The sequence below is a fragment of the Poecilia reticulata genome, chromosome 6, assembly GCF_904066995.2.
Source record: "Poecilia reticulata chromosome 6, P_reticulata-male-v2, whole genome shotgun sequence".
In the NCBI taxonomy this organism is placed as follows: Eukaryota; Metazoa; Chordata; class Actinopteri; order Cyprinodontiformes; family Poeciliidae; genus Poecilia; species Poecilia reticulata.
Window position 1 is genome coordinate 19,171,905 of NC_088835.1, and position 20,801 is coordinate 19,192,705.

Consider the following 20,801-nt stretch of genomic DNA (forward strand, 5'->3'; position numbering starts at 1 on the left):
CAAGCCTTTTCTGTGGTAGGAGATCATAGATGTAGAACTGAAACCAGACGTAGGCCTGTCACTATGAACAATAAACCAATTCATTGAATAGTAAATTAAAAGAAACTCAATCATTTTCATTGGCTTGATTTATCATTTTTATCTTTTCTCTTTCATTTTGACAAAAACGGAATGATAAAAGTCTTCAACCTGGTGCTTTGGTCTCAACTATCCCCTTTTTTAAAAGATAAATTTGTTTACACAGACTTTATAATTCATTTTATTTGTTGTTTCTGTTGTTTTCTTTATTTATTTTGGATATTTCAAATGTCTTCCAATGTTCATTAGAATTTAAAGTTTATTGATCCTTGACTATGTGTTCTTGCATCATTATGCCGTTATTACTATTATATTACTTGAAAATTGTCTCAAAACAACAATATTATTGTTTTTCGCAATAAGTTCTGGGGCAATTTATCATCTAGCAGAATTTATTATCTTGGCAGACATTTACATCTGCTGCTTAACAACACGTTACATTTTGTTCTCACTGTCCAAAATTAAATCAGACTAAATCTGGCTCTTGTTTTATATGAGATAAAATAGCCAAAATTATTCCTGCCTTATTTGGAAGTGTTCATACAGTAATGTTACTTTCATTTTAAGCTCAACAAATCTGAGTCATCCTTGGGTACATTTGCCACATTAAGGAAAGAAGCTGAGTGAAGCTGGATGTCACCATCCACAGTCAAGCTAAACGTTTCTAACATGAGCTGCAGATTGGAAGAAAAAGGGGGAAGAAAAAGGGGGAAGCTTGTAAGCTGAGAAACCACCATGCTAACTATGAACGGTGGCAGCCTCATGTTGTGCTTCAAGAGGGACTGGTGCACTTCACGAATTTGCAGATCTGGGTAGAGCAGCAAAAAATTGTACTCAAGTAAGAGTAGCACTCGTTCAAAATATTTTTACTCACTCAAGTAAAAGTAAAAAGTAGCCGTCCTAGAAATTACTCAGGAAAAGTATTTGGCAAAAAGGCTTCTTCGTTGAAGTTGCTTGTAACTTTTTCTTTTTATAAAAAGATACTCAAGTAAATCTAATTGAGTAAATGTAACTAGTTACTACCCAGCTCTTCACATCAGATGTCATCATGGGGAAAGAGCATGACCCTAAGCTTACCACTAAAAAAGTTAAAGACAACATGTTAATTCCTAATAGAGTTTAAAACATTAAGACATGATACAGAACTGAAATATATATATATATTTTATAATTTTATATTCAGTTTGACTTTAAAGCACTGTTAACAGACAGATTGGTTTTACAGTTACAGCAGCTCTTTTCCTCTCGTTTCCATCAGGAGAGCCTTGCCCAGTGAACGGCCGGAGTCCTGGTTCTGTGTCGACGCAGCACAGCTCTCCACGCAGCGACGCAGCCTCGGCACCGGTCCCCGTGAAAGCAAACGCTCTAGCTGCAACCTCAGCCCCGGAGGGGTCCGCTCTGCAGACCAGCGACGTGGTCATTCACCGCAAGGAGAACGAGGGCTTTGGCTTCGTCATCATCAGCTCCCTGAACAGACCGGAGAACACCACAGTCATCAGTGAGTTCATCCTCATGACCCACAAAGATGTGGAATCGACCTCTGCTGCAATATTATGGGGGAATTATTCTGCCATAATCCAAGAGCACACATTTCCAGTCCAGGATTTAATGTCTTTCTTCTCATGGGGGGATTTTTCTGCCCATACAATATCAGATTTACATTACAGACACAGGAATTAACAAATCTATTTTAGATTTTTTAGATTAAATCAGAAAACACAGTCAAGTGAAGTATCAAAAACCCAAATTTTGCTATTTCTCCTGCAAAATAAACAATATCTTATAGCTTGTTTAACTTGTTTTTGCAGTATTCTGCTATTACTGATGGTGCCTGTAGCATTGCATGATGAGGCATGAAAAGTTATTTAAAAATAAATCTAAAATGGAAAAAATATTGCTGTTTTATGACGGCAAATATGAGCATCTGACTGTAAGGCAGATGTAGTTTATGTTCTGGAATTTTTTTGTTTTGTTTTGTAAAACAGTTTTTACAATTTTAGCCAATAGAAACATAGATAGTTAATGTTAGCTAACGTGTAGCTAACAAGCTAACAAACGGTTGCTTGTTAGCCTAATGGTTTGTTAGTTTTTTTTAAGTTTTTTTTTTTATTCCAGTTTTTCAGAGATAGAAAAAAATGCAGTGAAGAGCATCATGAAAGCCATATGACACAATAGTAAAGTTAGAAATATAAACTCTAAATTTAACAATCCATCAGGATTTTAACTCTCATTAATGGCGGTGAGGTTGAGATTATGATGAAAAGAGTGAGATCTCAGGCTAAAACAGGCTAAATAAAGACTCCGTCCTTCCTTACACAGAGTTAAATTCATAAAGAGCATCCATCACCCAGGGAAGCTCAAACTGGAGAAACTGTCTTTCATTCATACCAAAAGGAGTCCGTTAACCTTCCTTGATGGAGGTAAATGCCGAAATGTCTAATGTCAAACAATATCCGGGTGTTTTAGCAAGAAAATATAATTATAATGGAGCTGGTTTCCACAACCTGGAGGTGTTTGACTATAAAACAACCCTAAATATTAATGTTTAGCTTTTGACATCTCCATCCTCAGGTCTGCTAGCGGCGTTAACGTTGCTATTGTCTGTTTCTAGCTGTGCCTCACAAGATTGGGCGCATCATTGAGGGAAGCCCTGCGGACAGATGCGGGAAGCTGAAGGTGGGGGACCGAATCCTGGCCGTGAATGGACAGTCCATCATCAGCATGCCTCACGCAGACATTGTCAAGCTCATCAAAGATGCTGGACTAACAGTCACGCTGCACATCATACCAGAAGAAAGTAAGACCAGATGCTGTTCAATTATTAAGCTTCTGTAGACAATTAGCCATCTGTGCCACTTGTGTTACTTTATAGAAGTTTTTATACCTCTTCAACTTGTCATTTTACAACCACAATCTTCAGTGTATCCTACTGAATTGATTTGGAGAAGACTAATACAATCACATTTACAATACAATAGTTTAGAATAAAGCATTTCCATCCGTTCAAATGGCCCAGTCAAAGTCCTGATGCCCTCAATTTAAGTGGCTAGATGTTTACAGTTGGTATAGACTAAAAAAGACTTGCAGCTGTAGTTTCAGTAACAGGTGGTTCCATAAAGTACTGACCCAGTAATAAAGGGCAACACAGCTTTTACTTTGCAATTATTGTGTTGACCACATGAACTGTGAATAAAATACACTGAGTTTTGTGGCTGTAAAGTGCTAAAATGTGAGAAGTTTCAGGACAAACAATTTTGAAAGGGCTTTCATTGTATTAAATCAACAATTTGGTGGATCTTCTTTATTTGACATATTTTCTCCTCTCGAGTGTTCTTTCTATTTTCAGCCTGGCTCCTCTGCTTGGATAAAAACTGGTTTCAACCTTCTGTCCGTCGCAGGTTCCCAGTCTGGACCCAACTCAGAGAAACAGAGCCCCATGACCCAGAAACACAGCCCGCAGACCCAGCCCAGTCCTGTAGCCCAGCCAAGCCAAGGAGGCGCCCAGTCAACCCAAATGGCCACTCAGTCTGGCCAAACGACGGCTCAGCAGCCGGGTCAAGCACCGGTTCAGCCCGGCCAGACAGCAGCTCATACGAACCAAACGGTGGGTGGGCCTCCTGCACCAGCAGCCGCACCAGCAGGAACCCAGCAAAGCCCGGTCGCCCAGCCCTCTGGCCTTCCTCCGCAGCTCTACCTTCACGACGGCAGGTGAGCTGGGCCGAAGAGAAGCGTTCAGTGTGTCAGTAACTTCTCTGGTAATGGAAGAAAAATATATGACATCTCCACCAGGAGCAGAAACAGATTTTGTGCAGAGGAGAGAATCTCTTCTTCCTCTTGAACGCCATAAAGTTCACAGGAAAAAACGTGTGACTGCAGACAGTTTTCATCCCAGTCAGAGTCTCGGTCTCAGGCCGGCCGAGTTGCATAACACCACTTAGCGCCTAGCGCCGGTGAATAATTTACCATACGGTATCTGTTCTATAATTCAGGAGCACTGCAATCAGGCCGTGTTACGTGTCAAAACTATGAAAGTGTGAGCTCTTGCTTTGATAGGTATGCAAGTCCCAGGCCAGGACTCACAGTGTAGCACTCCCAGAGCTGTACATTTATGCCAGTTTTATAAAAAGGAACTGAGAAAAGCTTTAAAACTGGAATTCTTATTTCCATCCTTTATCTCCATCTGCACGCATGCAGGAATTCTTACCCACCGTTTTCCTGGTATGTTAGTTATTTCTCTACTGATTAACCTCCAGTGGACTCCACTGAGGCTATTCTTAAAAACGCCGCCATCCTCCTTGTGACACAAAGCGCAGTCATCATCTTGTTGCCGATTTCCCTTCATTTCAGGTCAGAGGTAAAAGCAAGACAGGACGTCAAACCAGATTTCCGTCACCCTCCGTTCACCGACTATCGGCAGCCTCCTGTGGACTATCGTCACCCTCCGGTCACCGATTACCGCCAGCCGCCGACGCTGGACTACCGACACCCGCCTGGCCTTCTGGACTTCAGGCAGCATCCTGCAGCAGCGCAGTTCCCTCTGGGAATCCCTGCTGACTTCAGACCACAGGTAGAGCAAGAACTATCTGCCCCTGTTTCATAGACTTCAAATTTGTATGCAGATTTGTAGCACAATGCAGATTAATCAATCAGGATTATTACTTTTTGGAATAGCAATTATATGCAGCAGTTTATGGGAGCCTTCGTATCTGTTCTGCAGGACTATGATTATTTCACGGTGGAGCTGGAGAAAAGTGCAAAGGGTTTCGGCTTTAGCATTCGTGGGGGCAGAGAGTACAGCATGGACCTGTTTGTGCTGCGGCTTGCAGAGGACGGGCCTGCAATTCGGAACGGGAGGATGAGGGTGAGACACCGTCTCAGATCGTAAACGTCGCAGAGCTTCGCACAAATATTCGCACCCCTTGAACTGTCCCACATTTTGTCACGTTACAACAAATTTCCACATTTTGTTGTGGGATATTAGGTAAAAGACCATTTCAAAATGATGCATCATTATTAAGCATAAACAGCAACAAAAAAATGGTTTTATAAATAATTTCAATCATGAGACATGCATTTCTGTTTTTGTGAGTCAATACTTTGTTGAATCTTCTTTTGATACTACAATGGCAAAAACACAAAATCTAGAAGTAACTTTTCGGGAAGAAATAGGAGCTTGTTTTAAGTAAATGATTCCTTAATATTGATTTTAAAAAGCACTAGTTTCACTGGTGGATTATTTCACTTATAAATACAATTTTTCTCATATTATGAGTGAAACAATCTGCCAGTGGAACTAGGACTCTTTTTAATCAATACTAACGAATTATTGACTTAAAACAAACTCCTATATCACAATATATAGTAATCCTATATAGTAATACAAAATATATCATAATAACATTTTAAGTCCACCCCTAAACTCTATTTCTCTACATCATGAACATCCCAATAATATAAACTGAATTTTGTTCTTGTAATCCAACAAAATGTGAGAAAGTCCAGTAATATGAATGAACTTGCAAGGTACTGAATTAAGAATTAAGTGATATAAAACTATTTTCTGAATGACCTGAAGACTGATTATGTTGGAAAGCCAGGCTTTCAGGCGCAACCAGAGGCTGACAGGACTGGACCTTCTCCTCTGTGTGTGTGTGTGTGTGTGTGTGTGTGTGTGTGTGTGTGTGTGTGTGTGTGTGTGTGTGTGTGTGTGTGTGTGTGTGTGTGTGTGTGTGTGTGTGTGTGTGTGTGTGTGTGTGTGTGTGTTGTAGGTGGGGGATCAAATCATAGAGATTAACGGAGACAGCACCCGGGACATGACTCACGCCCGCGCCATTGAACTCATAAAGGCGGGAGGCAGGCGGGTCAGGCTGCTTCTGAAGAGGGGCACCGGACAGGTCCCGGAATATGGTGGGTTCTCCTGGCACAGAGAGAATCCCCTAAACGACTCCATCTTTCCACTCCAGCTCCCCGTTTAGCCTCTCACCCGACCTCTCTCTGACAACAGATGCATTTTCTGCCATTCTTGCCAGACTTTCTCTGTGTTTTGGTTATGAACTTCCAATCAACCGTTGATAACGTGCTACATTTGGTCCTTGCTTTTCTCTTTTCTTGTCTGAAATTAAACTCATCCGCGTTTATTTAACTATTTCTCATTAAACTGTCGGTACATCTGTAACATCCTTCATGTCCTTCATGTAGTGTAACCCATCTGCTGTGAGTCTAATGATTGGTTTAGGCTTTTACTTGCCTTCCCTCAGGAATGGTACCTTCCAACCTCTCCATGTGTATGAAAGGTGACACACTAAGCTCCCCCTATTTCTTCCTAATGGGCCACTCTAAGGACACGGTTCGTGGAAAACTGCATGTCTTAACATTACACACTACTCTGTGTGCTTTCTGCTTGCATGCATATGTGATCATTAATGCCTGTCTAACAAACCAGCCCAAGCATTTCTGGCCAGACGTTTACATACAGTCATTACTGGTTTTAATACCGTATTAATAATTTCACACTTTTATTGAACTGTTCTTTTTCCAGGGTAGAATGATTGTTTAAATTTGAGTGCATTTGTTTTAACTTTCTTAAATCCCAGCCTTAAATAAATGTTTATACTTCCACTAATTTCCTTTAGCGAGTTGCACTTCACTCACAATTTTTTTTGCAGACATCAGCAGGCTTCTGGCTTAATACCGTCTGCATACTTGACCGTTCTTCTTGGCAGAAATTGTGAAGTTTATTTAAATCAGTTGTTTTTCTGGCTTCAAACTGGCTTTTGAACGGAGTCCATAACTTCTCAATTGGGCTGAGGTCAGTGTTTTGATGTTGGATCTCCACAGTGACTCCAGTTTAACATTAATGTAAAGTAAGTAGGTCGCAGACAAAAAGGAAGCACCTGTTTCAAAATCTGAAAATTGAAACTGGTCACAAAGACAAACTGAAAGCCTAAAGGAGAAAAGTTTTATTGTTAGAAGAGAAAAATGTTGATCTATTTGACTGCAATGAACAGAGGCTCACAAGAACGTATGGAAGAGGCGAGGCTCTCAAACCTAAGAACATTGTAGCAGCTATCAGGGGTCGTGGCAGCAGCATCATCCAGGCAGCATTTCTACAAGTTACTCAACAGCTGGATGGTTGAGATTTGTCCTGTTGGGAGTTTCGCCAGTGACCTCAAACACAACAAAGCTGGGTTTGTAATAGCTAAAGCAGGATGAGGTTAAGTTCTGCCAGATATTCTCTAAAACAGAGTCTGTTATAGAAAACAAAACTATTAAAGAAGGAATTCTACCAATTCTGTCCAGAAGAGGTGCCAGAATCATGCCAGAAAGAAAACAGAGGAGAAATTTGTGAAGCACATTTATCTCAACATTATGTGTGATTAGCACCCAAAACACTGTGATGAATGGATGTAAGCTTTCAACCAGAACTTTACCTGTGTGCAGAATGGTTTGATCAGACTGCAGCATGCTGAGGGTTGTGAAATATTTCACACAACCTAAACATGTGTAATATCTTCAAGCATGCAGCTCGTTCTTTTTTTTTTCCACTCTTATATTCTCTCTCTGTTTGCATGTGCATGATGGCTGCGCTGTTCTCTCATGCCGGTCCTGTAAATCATTTTCTCTCTGCGACAGACTGTGCCAGCCCCTGGGATTCCCTTTCTACAGCCCACTCTGCCCTGCAGGAAGTGACCCTGGAACCACGTCTGAATCCATTACTTCCCTCCCATCCAGCTTCATCCCCAGACTCCCCTCATCGGCTCCATCTAGAGGCCAAAGTGTGCATGGCAGACAAAGCTCCGCTGCTGACAGACCACAGCTCCATTAGAAGGGCAATAGGTGGCAGGTCCACTGAGCAGAAGTGCGTCAACGTGGGGCAGGGAACCCTTCAGGGGTCTGGAGAGGTGAACCCTGCACCTGGAGAAAAGCCGCCTCGGGCTTTGCCTCACAAAGCGGTTATGGGAAGGTCCACTGACAGAAGAGAGAGGCAGAAGGAGAGCTGCTCGCCCTGTTGTGAGAGGAAGGGCAGACAAAAACACGCAGCGGGCGCCGTTTCACCCTGGGACCCGTATGTGACAGTGAATCTGAACGGAGCGTCTCTGGGAGGAGGAGGAGACGGACCTGTCGGCCTCCAGGAACGGCTGATGTCCAGGAATCTGTTCCCCAGAGAAGACGAGAAGGCCGGCGGCCACAGCGGGGTGTGCTGCCCTTCTAAGACCATCGAAGGTCCTCCAGCGAGGAGCGCAGCTGCCTCCCCGGGGCCCTGGAACATCCCTGGGCCCGACAAGCTGCCTGGCACCCTGAGGTCCTGGACCTCCACGGTGAGCAGGTAGAGAGGATCCGCACACTGATTGGCTCCGTGTTCAGTTCTCATCACCAGGAAAGCATCTTCCTTCAATCTCACTGTCCTAATTTCTGCTCCACCTGCGTATGAAGTCTGTTTTTACATGTATTTTTATTCATACAAGAAGATTATTACACCCACTACCTTAAGGACTGGAGAAACTTTATAAAATATGATGAAGGACCCTCAGATGTGAGCGCTGATCAAATCTCATTTTAAAGTGTGGAGCTTCACACCTTTACTTGGTCGACTGAAGGTATGCAGGGAGGGGAGTAAGTATTGAACACATTACCACTTTTCTTAGTATTTCTAACAGACTCAAATACATAAAAATAAACCAATACGCATTAAAAAAGTAAACACAGAGAAATCGGAGCAAAAAAGTGAACAGGGAATAAGTATTGAACAAAATTGTTTGGTGAATTTGGTCTCTTTTGACCAGATTTTCCACCAATATTTTGTTGTTTTTTCCAGCCTTGACATGCTGTTTTTTCAGCAGTGGAGTCTTGCGTAGTGAATGTTCATAGAGAAAATATATGTTGAGTACATAAATGTTCTCATTTCTCCTAATTCCAGGTTTTTTAAGCTCTCTTTGGCCCTTTGCTCTTGGATAACTTCTCTGATTATTCTTTGGGCTCTTTGCAAAATCTTGAAAAGAGCATTTGACTGACCCGGTTTATGGTTAAATTATGTTCCTCTCAGTTCTGGATTATTGTTCCAACGGTACTGACCAGAGAATTCAGAAGTCTAGTTTGTAATCAAAGCTGTCAAGTAAACATTGCAACAATAACCACCATGCTCCTTGCACAACACCTTCATAATATTAAATGTTTTAATTAATTAGTTTGTTCTCATAGGAAGAAGGTTTTTTTTTCTAAATACTGACAGATTATAGGTGTTTTGTGCATCTTTTCTTCAGGTATTCAATACTTATTCCCCGTACAATTCCAATTTATTACACTTAAAAACTAATTTATGCAGTAATTGGTGTTAAATTGTTTGTATTTATGGATTATTTGAGCTGTTGGTGGCATCTGGTATTCAGGTTTTCATAATTGACCCACTATAAATATAAATATATATAAGTATACTGAGAATTTTTTGTGCTCAATACTTATTTTCCCTGCTGTACATCAGCACAGGAAATCTTCTTTTTTGCTCCGTCTCTCTGTGGAGATGGAAGACTAAAACATTTTTGAGTGTTAGAGAGGTAGGAAGCTGGAGCTCTTGATTTATATGTTAACATGCCTACAAATATATACTGTAAATGTAAAGAAGATGTGAAAATTATGTACATTTTGTATACTCAAAAGCAGACCTGTTGGTGTTTTTGAGGCAGTGTTGTAGTTAGATACATTGTACAAAATAAGGATTAAAAAAGAAAAACAAACAGATAAGTATCCTGGGACAGTATTTTAGGATCACTGTTTCCATGGCCTTGTCCATATCGACATATCAAAGACTGACTCCAAACCGGACCGCAAAAGGAGGCGGCGTTAGTGTGCTTGGATTCCAGACATGTCGGTCTTTCTGAAGAGCTCTGTGGGAATATCACCTCTGGAGGATGATGAATCGGATGTTTCTAATTCACCACTGAGAACATTTGGCTTAGTAAGAACTCATACTACTCCTCTCTCAGTTGTGTACTCAACCTGATCACAGTTCAACCATGCGGTCATTGTGCAGAGTTATAAAGCTGTGTGTATTCATTTGACGCCCAACAGGAACATTTTGTCCAGTCTCCTATTTCTATGCCTTTTAACTGTGCTAAGTGTACCACATCACTGTGGGAGAGGGGAGGAGAAGGAGGAGGAGGAGGAGGAGGAGGTCGACGGTTATGAGGTGAGGCGGAGTGCCTTACTCAAACTAATGCAGAGATTTGTTTTTTGGGAACTTGGTGAACCAGGCTGAGATGTGGAGCCTGGGGTTTTTTTTTGCTTCAGACGTTAACGCCAAGCAGTATCTATCTGGATGCACTCTACAGCTGTAAAGATCAGCCGTCTCAATTATTGCAATTGTTCCCCCCTCGAGTGATTCAGATGGGGAGAAAAATGTAGCCTGTAGCATCACATCCTCTCCTTGAAGTAATGTGAAGGTGTTTGTCAAGATGAGCTAAACATCAGAGTGGGTCGTGGTTTCCGTTTCACTTTTGTTCTCCAAGGAAAGATTAGGTTTGTAATAATGTCGCAGGCCCATGTTGAGCCCATGAACACAAACGTATTTGTTTAATCAAATGTTGGGTTTGGTCGGGGTTAAGGCGCGCTGCTGTTAAACTAAGACGCTTGAGGGAATGTCAATTTTCTCCTGCAGTTCTCAAATTGGATGCCGTTTAAATCTTTCTGCAAGATTATAAAAAAAAAAAAAAGAGTACCGGAGGACAGCATGACGGCACGCCCACACCAGACCTGAAAACTGCTGGAAATGTGCTCTTTGTGAAGCTACCTGCGTTCTGGGGTCAGTAGTAACATCTTTTACACCAAGGATCCCTGGGATTGATGCTAATCCACAGCCAAACCTGGTCTGGATGGTTCCACGCTGACAGAACTGTGGGGTCTCGTTTGTAGGTTAGCGAGGTCCCTGACATACATGTCATTAGGGAGTAGAAATGTGTTTTCTGTATGTATGTAGAAAAGCTCAGAGAACATGTCAACCAGCCCTCCGTTCCCATCCAGGTCGCCCCCCTCTGCCTGCTGTGACTGGGTTTGTACGTCACACAAAACAAAAAAGAAAAACTGCTTATTAAACCTGTTAAGGATGGCGAGTTCATATCCTCCTCTCCCCCCATCGAGATCCAGTATAATTGTGTAGTGTTAATTGTGTAATATTCACCTTGTACAGCTGTATTCCTACAAATATGGTTTACTGTATCATTGATACTGTAGTTTCAAAGACGTGAACAACTATTTTTATGAAATGCGACAGTACTGATATATTACATTTTGCTAAAAAACAAAAAACTTGTTTACTGAAAGATATTCTGAAATACTGTCAAATAAACTCTTGACATGGTGTAAAACAGACTTTGTTGGAGGCTCTTCTGTAATGTTTAATAGAAAATGTCCCAAGAGTTTATAAATGATTTTTTTTTTAGCATTTATGCGAACAAAAAGTGAGAATCTTCCATGAGCACATATTTTTACCACCTTTACCTCTATAAGAAGTTTGAAAAAAAATTACTCATTTCGGGTTAATATCTTACCTAATCTATATTCAACTGAAAAGTTTGAGCACATTGTTGCTGCTTTTCAGCTCTGGCATAAAACTTCAAAACTGTGAAGTAAAGAAAAAAAGAAGACATTTTGTGCTTTAACCCTTTATCGTCACACAAACACAAAATGTGAAAAAGGGTGACTCATAAACCTTTATCATAAAGTTTTGAGGTTTCACTTTATTTCACTGAATCAAATTTGTACCTATGTAAAAGAAAAACAAATATGGCATGATTAGAAACCGTTTGACAACGTAAACCTAATTTCCGACTTTGGGATGAAGTGGGGAAAAAATGTGTTGCAAAATGTGAGGATTTCAAATTCTTTACAATCTCCAATGTTGACATAAATAAATAAATTCCTTAAACGAGATTCAGTTTTCAACCAAGACAGAGCATCACTGCCAGTTTAAAATTCAATAATTATAATTCACATATCTCCCTATAACACAAGCATTATCCTATGATATCCCCCTTTAAAGGCACAGTACAGGGTTTCAACATCATAACTGTTCAAAAATCAGAAAATTGTTCTGGTGATCTGTAAAAGAACAAAAAAAAAAAACTGGACCTACACATGTTTATTGAAAACTGTTCAGCTTCTGAATACTTGTTGGCGGTACCAATTACAATCCTTCATAAGAGTGAGACCAGTCATATCTGAAAAAGTCCTACAAAGAAGGTAATTACAAACATGGCCAAGTTTAAAAACCCCTAAATGACCCCTGTAAACGCAGCATCTTGTTGCTCCTGGCTCAGAAGAAAGGTTTTCCCATCACTCCTCAGAGTAACTTTCTGTAGGAAGTACAAACTGACCGTCGTCTCCTTGTTCGCTTGGAGGAGCCTGCAACGGAGGAGAAAAAACATTTAAAAAGTCAAGCAATGAACTACCAGATGAGGAAAAAATAAAGTTATGCCTTACATCCATCCGTTTGTAGACCCCCATTTGAAAACGACAGCAAACGACGTCGACCACGTATCCCACCATGCCGTGGATCATGCCTGAGAGAGAGAAGAGATGAAGGCCGCTGCATCGACTTGGCAGAACGGATTTCAAATCCCATGAATAACAAATAAAGCCGGATTTTTAAAACCACTGATGGAAGAATGCTGCATGCAGTCACAAACATTTATTCTTGGACTATACGACCATTCAATCCACCAGAATCCATCATGCTTGGAAAACTAAATTACATCAAATTCTCCACTCCTGGATTGTCCTTTGGAAATCTGCAACTATTTGCTCTATTAGAATAAAATCTCTTTCAACTGGTGACAAGATATCTACTCAAGCGTTTTATGATGTACTTAAAAATATATGGGATGTACATTGTTTTTCTAAAGCTGGGTGTGAACTATATTACCCAGGTCCCAATTCATTTACTTATGACTAAGAAAATGCGTTATTTTATCTTTTGAAAAACGTAGGATAGATCAACGAATCTATTAGATTTTCTTTTTTTTTTAAAGTCTAAAAATAAAAATTTAAATGCAGATGCTCCTTTAAAAAGAGCAGAGATTTACTGACATCTGCCGTAAAATGTGCAGACTGCAAGTGATATAAGAGAGCCGTGGTTTTAACTTCCCTTCAATAATATCTAAAATAAAACTACTAATACAAAGCAAAACAGTTGACCAGGGCAGTTTTTAACCACAGAACATGTTCAAACTAACTTTTCAGATCACTTAAAACTCTCTGAAGGTTTTAGTGAGCTTAGATCTATATTAATAAATAAAAAAAATAATTAAATTAGTTAAATTAGTTGCATTTATGAAGCAACTTATTTCAGTGGGTCACTACATAAGCTGAAAGCAGGTGTTATCCAGAAATGATGGATAAGGTAACCACAATGTTGTCACTCCTTTACAATTTCCAACATAGTGTCAAAAATTTAAAATTCTTGCAACAAATTCAGTTTTCAAGCAAAACAGAATATCAATGAGAATTGAATTACAATGATAAAAGGAAAACAACTGAAAATGAATGCATGACATTGTGATCTACATATTTTTAGCCTTACAAACTGAAATATAAACTAATTATTGTTAAAGGGAAACCAGCATATCTTCTCTACCTGTTGTGGAAAAAATGCCTCCAACGATGCCACAGAGTCTGACGAGAAACTGCCAGAGAGGCATGTGCTGCTCGGTGACTTTGACCATCAGTGAGCTTATGTCGTATTTCATGAAGATCCCTGAGACTCCGTGGCTGCCTGCAGCGTGGTTTATAACGCGCTCCTGCAGGAAAACGGGGATTTAACACACAAACCGCAGCAACAGCCGACCACAGGCTGAACTGAAATACGGTATTTAAACGTACCCGCTCTGTGACGGAGTACTGATGTGTTTCTGCAGACACTTTGTAGGTGTTCAGTTTGGTTGGCACAATGGTGATGAAGTACTGAAACATGTGATTTGCTACAAAACAAGAATTTTTCATTCATTAATCGCTGAGGATTCAATGCAGAGAAAATAGCAGCATGTAGCAGTCATTACAGGCTGGTTTTTAATCATTTTTATCTACATATAAGCCCCATCCACAACCTTAAAATTTACTTTGTACTCTGGTTTATGCATAATGTTTGACTCAGCACGCTGTATTGGCCTCTCAGTAAAAATGGTGATTTGTGTTTTTTAGGGACGTGGCCACAAAGTTGTGATCGGTGAAGCCTGGATGCGGGCTTTAGCAGTAGCGCCTGTTAGTTTCTGCTTATCGAGAATATACACATAGGCACCGTCAGCTGTGATCTTCTCTGTGCCGTCCAGAGGGTTGATCAGTCCGGGGATCTCTTCTCCAAAAGACAAGTGGTCAATCCGGTGAGAGAAGTTGTAAGCTGGAACACAACAAACCAAAACAATCCCGATCAGGTGAATACAGAGTTACCATGGCGACCAGAAGCTCAGAGAAAATCTTACAGTCATGGCTGACAAGTGCAGCTAGATGGGCGTGGCCTCTGGGGTGAGGTATGGACCTGTGGGGAGATTAATAGGTCAAAGGTCAAACTTTCTGCTCAATTAACTGGAGGTGTGGATTATTTTAGATCATTTCATACATTTGTAGGTTTTCATTATTAAAATGGAGCTGCTTGCCACTAATCATAGCAAATGTTTTGTGAGTCCAGTGAAACTAATCTCAGCTGGAGGAAACCTGGTTATTTTGGTTTGATCAGGGGTCATGATCTCATTTTACATTATCATCAAATGCCCCAAATGACAAAATTAAATAAAACATGCTGGAAATAGGTTTATTAACATAAAAATAATATATGCCAACGGTTAATCACATAAGTATGAGGTGGAAATGGGTTTGGATGAAGAGGTAACATCTGGTTACAACGCAGTAATGATCAAATTGGCCAAAGTCATAAAATATTGAGGAACCAAATATCATTGAAACAAGTTTTATGAGTTTATCTAACAAAACAGAAGGATACTTTTGTTCCCCCCTGACAAACTGATCAATCGTTTACAAAAAGCTTGTGGTACAGTAACACAGAGCTGACGGTGCTGCCTGAGCCAATAAGGTTCAACGGGCGAGCCTTTTGTGTTGGTGCACAAGGAAAATAGTTTTACACAATGGGATGAAGTGAAAGCCTAACACAGAAACTACAAGTCAAAGAATGAAATCAAAGACAGAGGTACATACTTGCCGATAGTGATGTGGAAATTCCCTGCCACTTTGTTGACATACATGTGTCCATGTATCCTGCAGGCACTGGGTGAACTGGAGTCATCATCACTGCAGAAGGAAAGTTCAAAGTAAAAGCTGAAGATGTTCAGGTTCATCAGTATGTGTGTGTGTGTGTGTGTGTGTGTGTGTGTGTGTGTGTGTGTGTGTGTGTGTGTGTGTGTGTGTGTGTGTGTGTGTGTGTGTGTGTGTGTGTACACTGAGGTCAGCCAGGGTTGTCACCTTTCACTCTGAGCAGGAGCAGGTCCTTTCATTGCAGATTTGAAGAGAACGTTCTGCAGAGAGTGCTCCTCTCTGAGACGCTCCTGGATGTGCAGGAGGGTCCTGGCCAAGAGGAGTGGAAAACAAGGCAATTAACGCCAGAGCCACACATTCATAAACCAATATGCAGATCGGTAGGCTGCTTTGAGTTAATCATCTTGTTTAGGTGGCTGTTGAACTTACATTTGCCACAGTTTTCGCTCAGGTGGGAGTTCAAACTTGACCTGAAATGTGAAAAGACATGAAATAATCACAGAAGAATAGAGATGTGTTGACACTGTGAAAAGAATAGTTAAGTAAAAACTCACTGGTTCATATATTAAACCATCTGAAGCAACCATAGTCTCTGCCAGATCCAGGACATCTGCTCCTATGTCTGCATTATACATCACAAATACAAGAAATATAAAAAAACAAGTAGGAAACCTCGAAAAATGCCTAAAGCAGTGGTTTTCAGTTTAAATTTGTAGCTTTTGAAGACGTATTATTCTCATAGCAAGTTTCCATTTAGAGGACTACCGGTAAAAAATAACTAAATCATTAGCAAAGTAGTGAAATTACCAGTTTAATAGGTAAATGCCATTTTAAGCAGTTTTTACATTTTAAATAGTAGGAAACTAATTCAATCATGACTACAAAACCAGCAAGATAACATTTTATTAAAATATGAATTGTACTAAATGTATGCACTTACACTGGCATCTCATGGCTACTGTGATGTCCACATTTATCCTGAGTTTGCTGTAAATGAGGAACAGAATAGATGAGGACAGACACTTCATAGCAGATAAGGCTGGATCATGTTGTTATAGCTTTTACCTGGTGAAGTCTTTGTCTACCTCGTATTCGTAGTTCATCCATGTGTTTCTGTACACAAAGAACTCCAGGAAGGCGAGGACCGCCATGAGAGAGAAAGCTACCAGAGAGACTGAGGACAGTTTCAGAGATTGACAGTTAATAAAACAGCTGTAGCAGCTGGTTTGTGCTTGTGTTGTTAGCTAGTACCTGTCCCTCCGCTGGCTGTGGTCTCCACGTAGCTATCTGGCACTTTGGGGAAAGCATCCAATTCCTTCACCAGAGTCAGAGCTTTCTTCCTGGATATTCTCCTCATGTTTGGGGCCAGCAGCAGAGGTATAAACCCCTCATAAAAGTGAATACTTTCAGGCTGCTAGCTAGCTGGATACATTCAGTAATTAGTGAGAGTTTCCATGACAACTACCGAGCTAAACGTCCTGCTAACTGGTTCAAACGTGTCTACGTACGACTGAGCTTCTAACGCCAAAACTCTCGTTTTTAAACGTGCTTTTTAAGTCCATATGATGTTCCTTACTAATCAGGAAATACAACACACGAAGGAAAGGAAGTTACCTGGGGGAAGATGATTCGCTGCCGTCTTGTTTTACTCCATTGTCCCATTGGATAGAAACGTATGTAATTTAGTGTGAGCGCCCTCCAGTGGCTATCAATGTTATTGCATGCTATTGTAGAATGTTAAAGATTATTTATATAAAGACTAAATTTAAAAAGATAAAATCAGAAAATGTGTATTATTCATTTAAATTACTATTTAATATTAGGGAATATCTGTTTACATCATGGGTCAAATCAAAAAGATACTTAAAGTGGTGGATGATAAATGTCCAACTTAAAAACTCAACAATGAGAGTAAAAAATTATACATTTATAAAGTTATTAAGGACATAGTTAGTAACGTTAATAAGAGTAATAATCAATGATGAGACATACAATGAGTTATTATATAACACTAATTTAATTATATTTAGAAAGAGAGGAACACTGCATTTTAATTACGATGCCATTAATGTAAACCTATTTCTTGAGATAGACATGCATCTTTCCAAAAACAAAAAACATAAATAAAAAAAAATCCAGCACATTTTCATTGTTAGGACTACCACATATATCTACACTGACATACTTTATGACTTCAAGTATTTCTTTGGCATGATTTAGTAGCTATAAAAGCACAAAACATGTAAGCATGCCAACAATAATCCTCTAATTTCTCAGAGATGTAATCTGTGTAATCTTAGAAAGACCGACATTTATGCAAACACACAATGTACCTGCTGCCAAAGCAGACTTTATATTAACTCTCAGTTTAAGAATCTGTTTGAAAACCGTCCATTCTACTCTGCAGGTACAGAGTCGGGACCCTCATCCCGCAGCACAGCCGTCTCAAGGAGGTCAGAAGTCGGCGTATCTGGCGGTTCCTGAGACAGATCTTCAGAGCATCTGCTCACGGTGGGCGAGATCACATCGGGGCTCGTGTCGCAGGATTCTGTGCTCTGCTCTGATGTAGCTGTGTTGGTTGTCGTAGCAACGCTAGGAGGAATAGGGTCGAATTCCTCGTCGTCGTCCTCCAAGATTGGCGACTCATGGATGCCTGTCATTGAAGAAAAAGGTTAAGCTGCTGTATTGGAAGGCAACACAATCTGCATCACAAGAAAGGGTCAGAAAATAAATAAAAAATATACTTATATTTTATTTTAAATGTGTTTAAACCTCTAAATCACATAGAATGTTTGATGGTTTTGGAACATTCAGCATCAAGGGCAAACCTCATTATATTTATGAAAAAAATGGTTTTAATGTAAATTTTAAAATGTTAAAGAAATACACATTTTAATGCCAAAACACACTTTGAAACTTTGAAAGAGGTAAAACAACACCAGTAGCAATATTTGAGTTTTTCACATTTTTAATTGCATGACAACAAACAAAATTTATTTTAGTCTATTAAATAAAATCAATATGAAATGGTTTCAAATGGCTATTTGTGAAAAGCTTTCTAGCAATGACTGCTTATGGAAGGCATAAATATATAACATGTTCAAGTTTTTAAAGCACAATCATAAACTTGAAACTTTTTAAAAACATAAGATTTGTTGTCAAAATTAGTAGCTAAAGAAAAATTGTTAACTTACTGCTGAAGGCTTCTGGGTATTGCTTTGCAATCTTTCCTTTCAACGTCCTAAAGTACAAGAGAAAGATCCAGTGGTCAGAAATTGTGTTGTGCACACTGCAGATGTGACTGAAAAAGAAAAAAAAGAGAGGGAGAGAGACTGATGACTAACCTAATCCTCCTGAAGATGCTGTCCAAGTCCTTCTTCATGTCAACCAAGGTGCGAGTGTGAAGCAGGAAACGCTCGTTCATCTGCTGCAGCCTCACATTCGACAGGCCATTGAAGTTGATCAGCATCTCATTGGTTTTCTCAAAGCGATCAAGCCTATTTGCACAACAGAAGCCGGAAAAAAAAAAAAAAAGATTTACCTCAATTTTCACCACATTACAATCACAAATGTACGTATTAGAATTTTATCTGATTAAACCAACCAGAAGTGCGCATTTGTTAAATGGAAGGAAACATTTTTTTTTACAACTAAGAATCTGCAAGTGTGATTGTATTAAAGACCTCCTTTACTCTGATACACTAAAATCTAGTTTAAACAAGACTCTTTCGCTCATCATTTATTCTTTAAGCAGAACAACAAAGACCAGGGAACACAGCAGACATGATTAGGTTAAAAATAAATATCCCAACAAATTAAATGAATTTATTTATTTCAGTAATTTATTACCTTTTCATGCACAAGTCAAAAACACACAATGTTGGAAAAAAGTAAAAGAAAAAAAAAGAAGTACAGAAATAGATATATATTTAAATCTCCCTCAGTGGCAAGACCACAAGGTATCAGTGGTACCATCACTTTTTTTTCCACTTTTAATTGCCTTGTTGTGAAAATGTGCTATAATAAGAAGAAAGTTGCCTTGCCTTGCATTAAGTACATGGCCATCCACCTTAACTGACCAACCACAGCAAGGAGAGAAATAATCAGATCTATTGTAATTCTGAATTAGATGTAGAAATCAACAGCTTGTTTGGGAGTAAATTGATACAACAAGCTTCAATCTCAATCAGATTGAGATTGAAGCATATTGATTGGTTGAAATGACCCATCAGACTTGTACACACTCATATCCAATTAAGGACATGTGACATGACTTAAAGAACGATTTTCAGACACCATTCAGTGTGTGATATTGCTATTTTGCTAAAAAATATATTTCAATGTTTAGATGTAAAACGCTTACAGAACCACACAGTGCCTGTAAACTCCATTACAGACAATAAAAACACACACTAAACAACCAACTCCTGCTCACATGTGTCTCTGCGCCTGGATGATGGCGTTCACGTCCTCAGAGTTCACCATGCTCAGCATCCTGTTACAGAACACACCGGAGGCTGTGGGCTCCACCATGGTGACAGGAAAGCTGCAGAAACATTTACACACCTAATAATTAGTGGCATCATATTCAGAGACAGAGACTCAGACTCTGTATTTCCCCATAGACATGCTCTTAAAGCAATATTTTCATCACTGAGCGAGATCATCGGCATAAAAATAAAGAAACGAAGCCAGATGGTTTACTTACATCTGCACCCACCGGCTCTTTGTGTAACTAAAAAGATTAAACTACATCTGACAGCTCACCGAGGGGAGAACAAAACAAATATATTTAAACTTCCTGTCACATGATTTTCTTGTTCTTCCTCTTCTTCTCGCGAAACAAGTCGATGTATTACCGCCACCAGCTGGCAGAAAATGTGAACTGTCAAAGGATTGCTCTGCCTTTCTTTTTTTCTTTTTTTGCGTAATCCCGGATGTCACGTGACGCTTCACGTTCGTTATTGCCCCCTGCTGGAGAAGCGTGTGCAAAACAATTGGGTCATCGCCTTAGTCACTAAGGCTTAGTGATTGCTTTTTTTTTGTTTGTTTTTAGAGTAGAATTAGAGCGACAGTTATCATCTACGCCTTTTTAATATCCGCTCAATCTTAATAAAGTGAATCTGAGCCAAAACCAGAAGCCAGCAGGAACAAAGAAGCGCAAAGATTGTCACAGGGTTTAATACAAGCAGCTTTTTGCACATTTTACAATATAGAATGACAGGAATATATTATAAAAACTACTCTGAGCGTCTCTAAATGGACACTTCTATCAACAATGAAATATTAAGGCTTATGATGCTTTGGCTGAGAGGAGTCCAAACCGTGTTTCTGAGGTTCAACAACATGATGAAAAAGGAGGGGACACAGCCAACTTAGAGGGACATGTTAATGATTCTGCCATGAAGTAACGAGGTTGGAAGGATTTTGACAGGACATGTGGAGGGTTTCATGTTTATGAGAGTGAAGAA

The 20,801-nt window shown here is 39.8% G+C and overlaps 3 protein-coding genes and 1 long non-coding RNA gene across 19 annotated transcripts in view; 2 read left to right on the forward strand and 2 right to left on the reverse strand.

Moving 5' to 3' along the window:
- magi2b (membrane associated guanylate kinase, WW and PDZ domain containing 2b) overlaps positions 1-11,439 on the forward strand; it is a 108,194-nt gene extending 96,755 nt beyond the window's left edge. For 4 of the 14 annotated variants that reach the window (XM_081608083.1, XM_008411404.3, XM_081608086.1 and 1 more), the window contains exons 16-23: positions 1,313-1,576; positions 2,690-2,875; positions 3,477-3,786; positions 4,273-4,296; positions 4,426-4,645; positions 4,796-4,939; positions 5,847-5,985; positions 7,711-11,439. In XM_081608083.1, coding sequence (XP_081464209.1) covers positions 1,313-1,576; positions 2,690-2,875; positions 3,477-3,786; positions 4,273-4,296; positions 4,426-4,645; positions 4,796-4,939; positions 5,847-5,985; positions 7,711-8,408 — 1,985 coding nt within the window. In that variant the 3' untranslated portion in view covers positions 8,409-11,439. Of the gene's footprint in view, positions 1-1,312; positions 1,577-2,689; positions 2,876-3,476; positions 3,787-4,272; positions 4,297-4,425; positions 4,646-4,795; positions 4,940-5,846; positions 5,986-6,313; positions 6,425-7,710 lie in introns of all 14 variants that reach the window. The other 10 variants (XM_081608082.1, XM_081608084.1, XM_081608087.1 and 7 more) reach the window with 9 other exon arrangements.
- A 348-nt stretch (positions 11,440-11,787) lies between these two features.
- LOC103466072 (endoplasmic reticulum-Golgi intermediate compartment protein 2-like) lies at positions 11,788-17,049 on the reverse strand. 3 transcript variants are annotated; one of them, XM_081608097.1, is made up of 14 exons: positions 16,945-17,049; positions 16,582-16,748; positions 16,396-16,504; positions 16,271-16,317; positions 15,885-15,952; positions 15,760-15,800; positions 15,538-15,639; positions 15,274-15,366; positions 14,544-14,599; positions 14,363-14,461; positions 13,948-14,045; positions 13,703-13,865; positions 12,545-12,629; positions 11,788-12,471 (listed from the first exon to the last, which is right to left on the reverse strand). In XM_081608097.1, exons 2-14 carry the CDS (start codon positions 16,685-16,687, stop codon positions 12,342-12,344), a joined length of 1,197 nt encoding a protein of 398 aa, XP_081464223.1. In that variant the 5' UTR covers positions 16,688-16,748; positions 16,945-17,049; the 3' UTR covers positions 11,788-12,341. The 3 variants fall into 3 exon arrangements, with proteins under 3 accessions (XP_081464223.1, XP_081464222.1, XP_081464224.1); XM_081608096.1 differs by having other exon boundaries at positions 16,582-16,752; positions 16,945-17,043; XM_081608098.1 differs by having other exon boundaries at positions 12,550-12,629; positions 16,582-16,959.
- On the forward strand, positions 16,915-18,084 carry LOC145551983 (uncharacterized). The gene is made up of 2 exons (XR_014087891.1): positions 16,915-17,003; positions 17,738-18,084. It is a non-coding gene; the product is annotated as an uncharacterized LOC145551983 (long non-coding RNA).
- On the reverse strand, positions 17,329-20,207 carry kxd1 (KxDL motif containing 1). The gene is made up of 5 exons (XM_008411402.3): positions 20,039-20,207; positions 19,766-19,876; positions 18,675-18,827; positions 18,525-18,571; positions 17,329-17,983 (listed from the first exon to the last, which is right to left on the reverse strand). The coding sequence occupies exons 2-5, from the start codon at positions 19,861-19,863 to the stop codon at positions 17,727-17,729; spliced, it is 555 nt and encodes a 184-aa protein (XP_008409624.1). The 5' UTR covers positions 19,864-19,876; positions 20,039-20,207; the 3' UTR covers positions 17,329-17,726.
- Positions 20,208-20,801: the final 594 nt, after the last annotated feature.

What these genes read in the sequence shown, in the direction of transcription:
- LOC103466072 (XM_081608097.1), bottom strand. Translation starts at nt 16,687, where the DNA reads ATGAGGAGAATATCCAGGAAGAAAGCTCTGACTCTGGTGAAGGAATTG. An exon ending in GAGCGAAAACTGTGGCAAAT is followed by an intron (nt 15,640 to 15,759) that starts GTAAGTTCAACA and finishes CCTCTTGGCCAG; the next exon opens with GACCCTCCTGCACATCCAGG. An exon ending in TTCCACATCACTATCGGCAA is followed by an intron (nt 14,600 to 15,273) that starts GTATGTACCTCT and finishes ATCTCCCCACAG; the next exon opens with GTCCATACCTCACCCCAGAG.
- kxd1 (XM_008411402.3), bottom strand. Translation starts at nt 19,863, where the DNA reads ATGGTGGAGCCCACAGCCTCCGGTGTGTTCTGTAACAGGATGCTGAGC. An exon ending in ATCCAGGCGCAGAGACACAT is followed by an intron (nt 18,828 to 19,765) that starts GTGAGCAGGAGT and finishes TTGTGCAAATAG; the next exon opens with GCTTGATCGCTTTGAGAAAA. An exon ending in AGCATCTTCAGGAGGATTAG is followed by an intron (nt 18,572 to 18,674) that starts GTTAGTCATCAG and finishes CTTGTACTTTAG; the next exon opens with GACGTTGAAAGGAAAGATTG.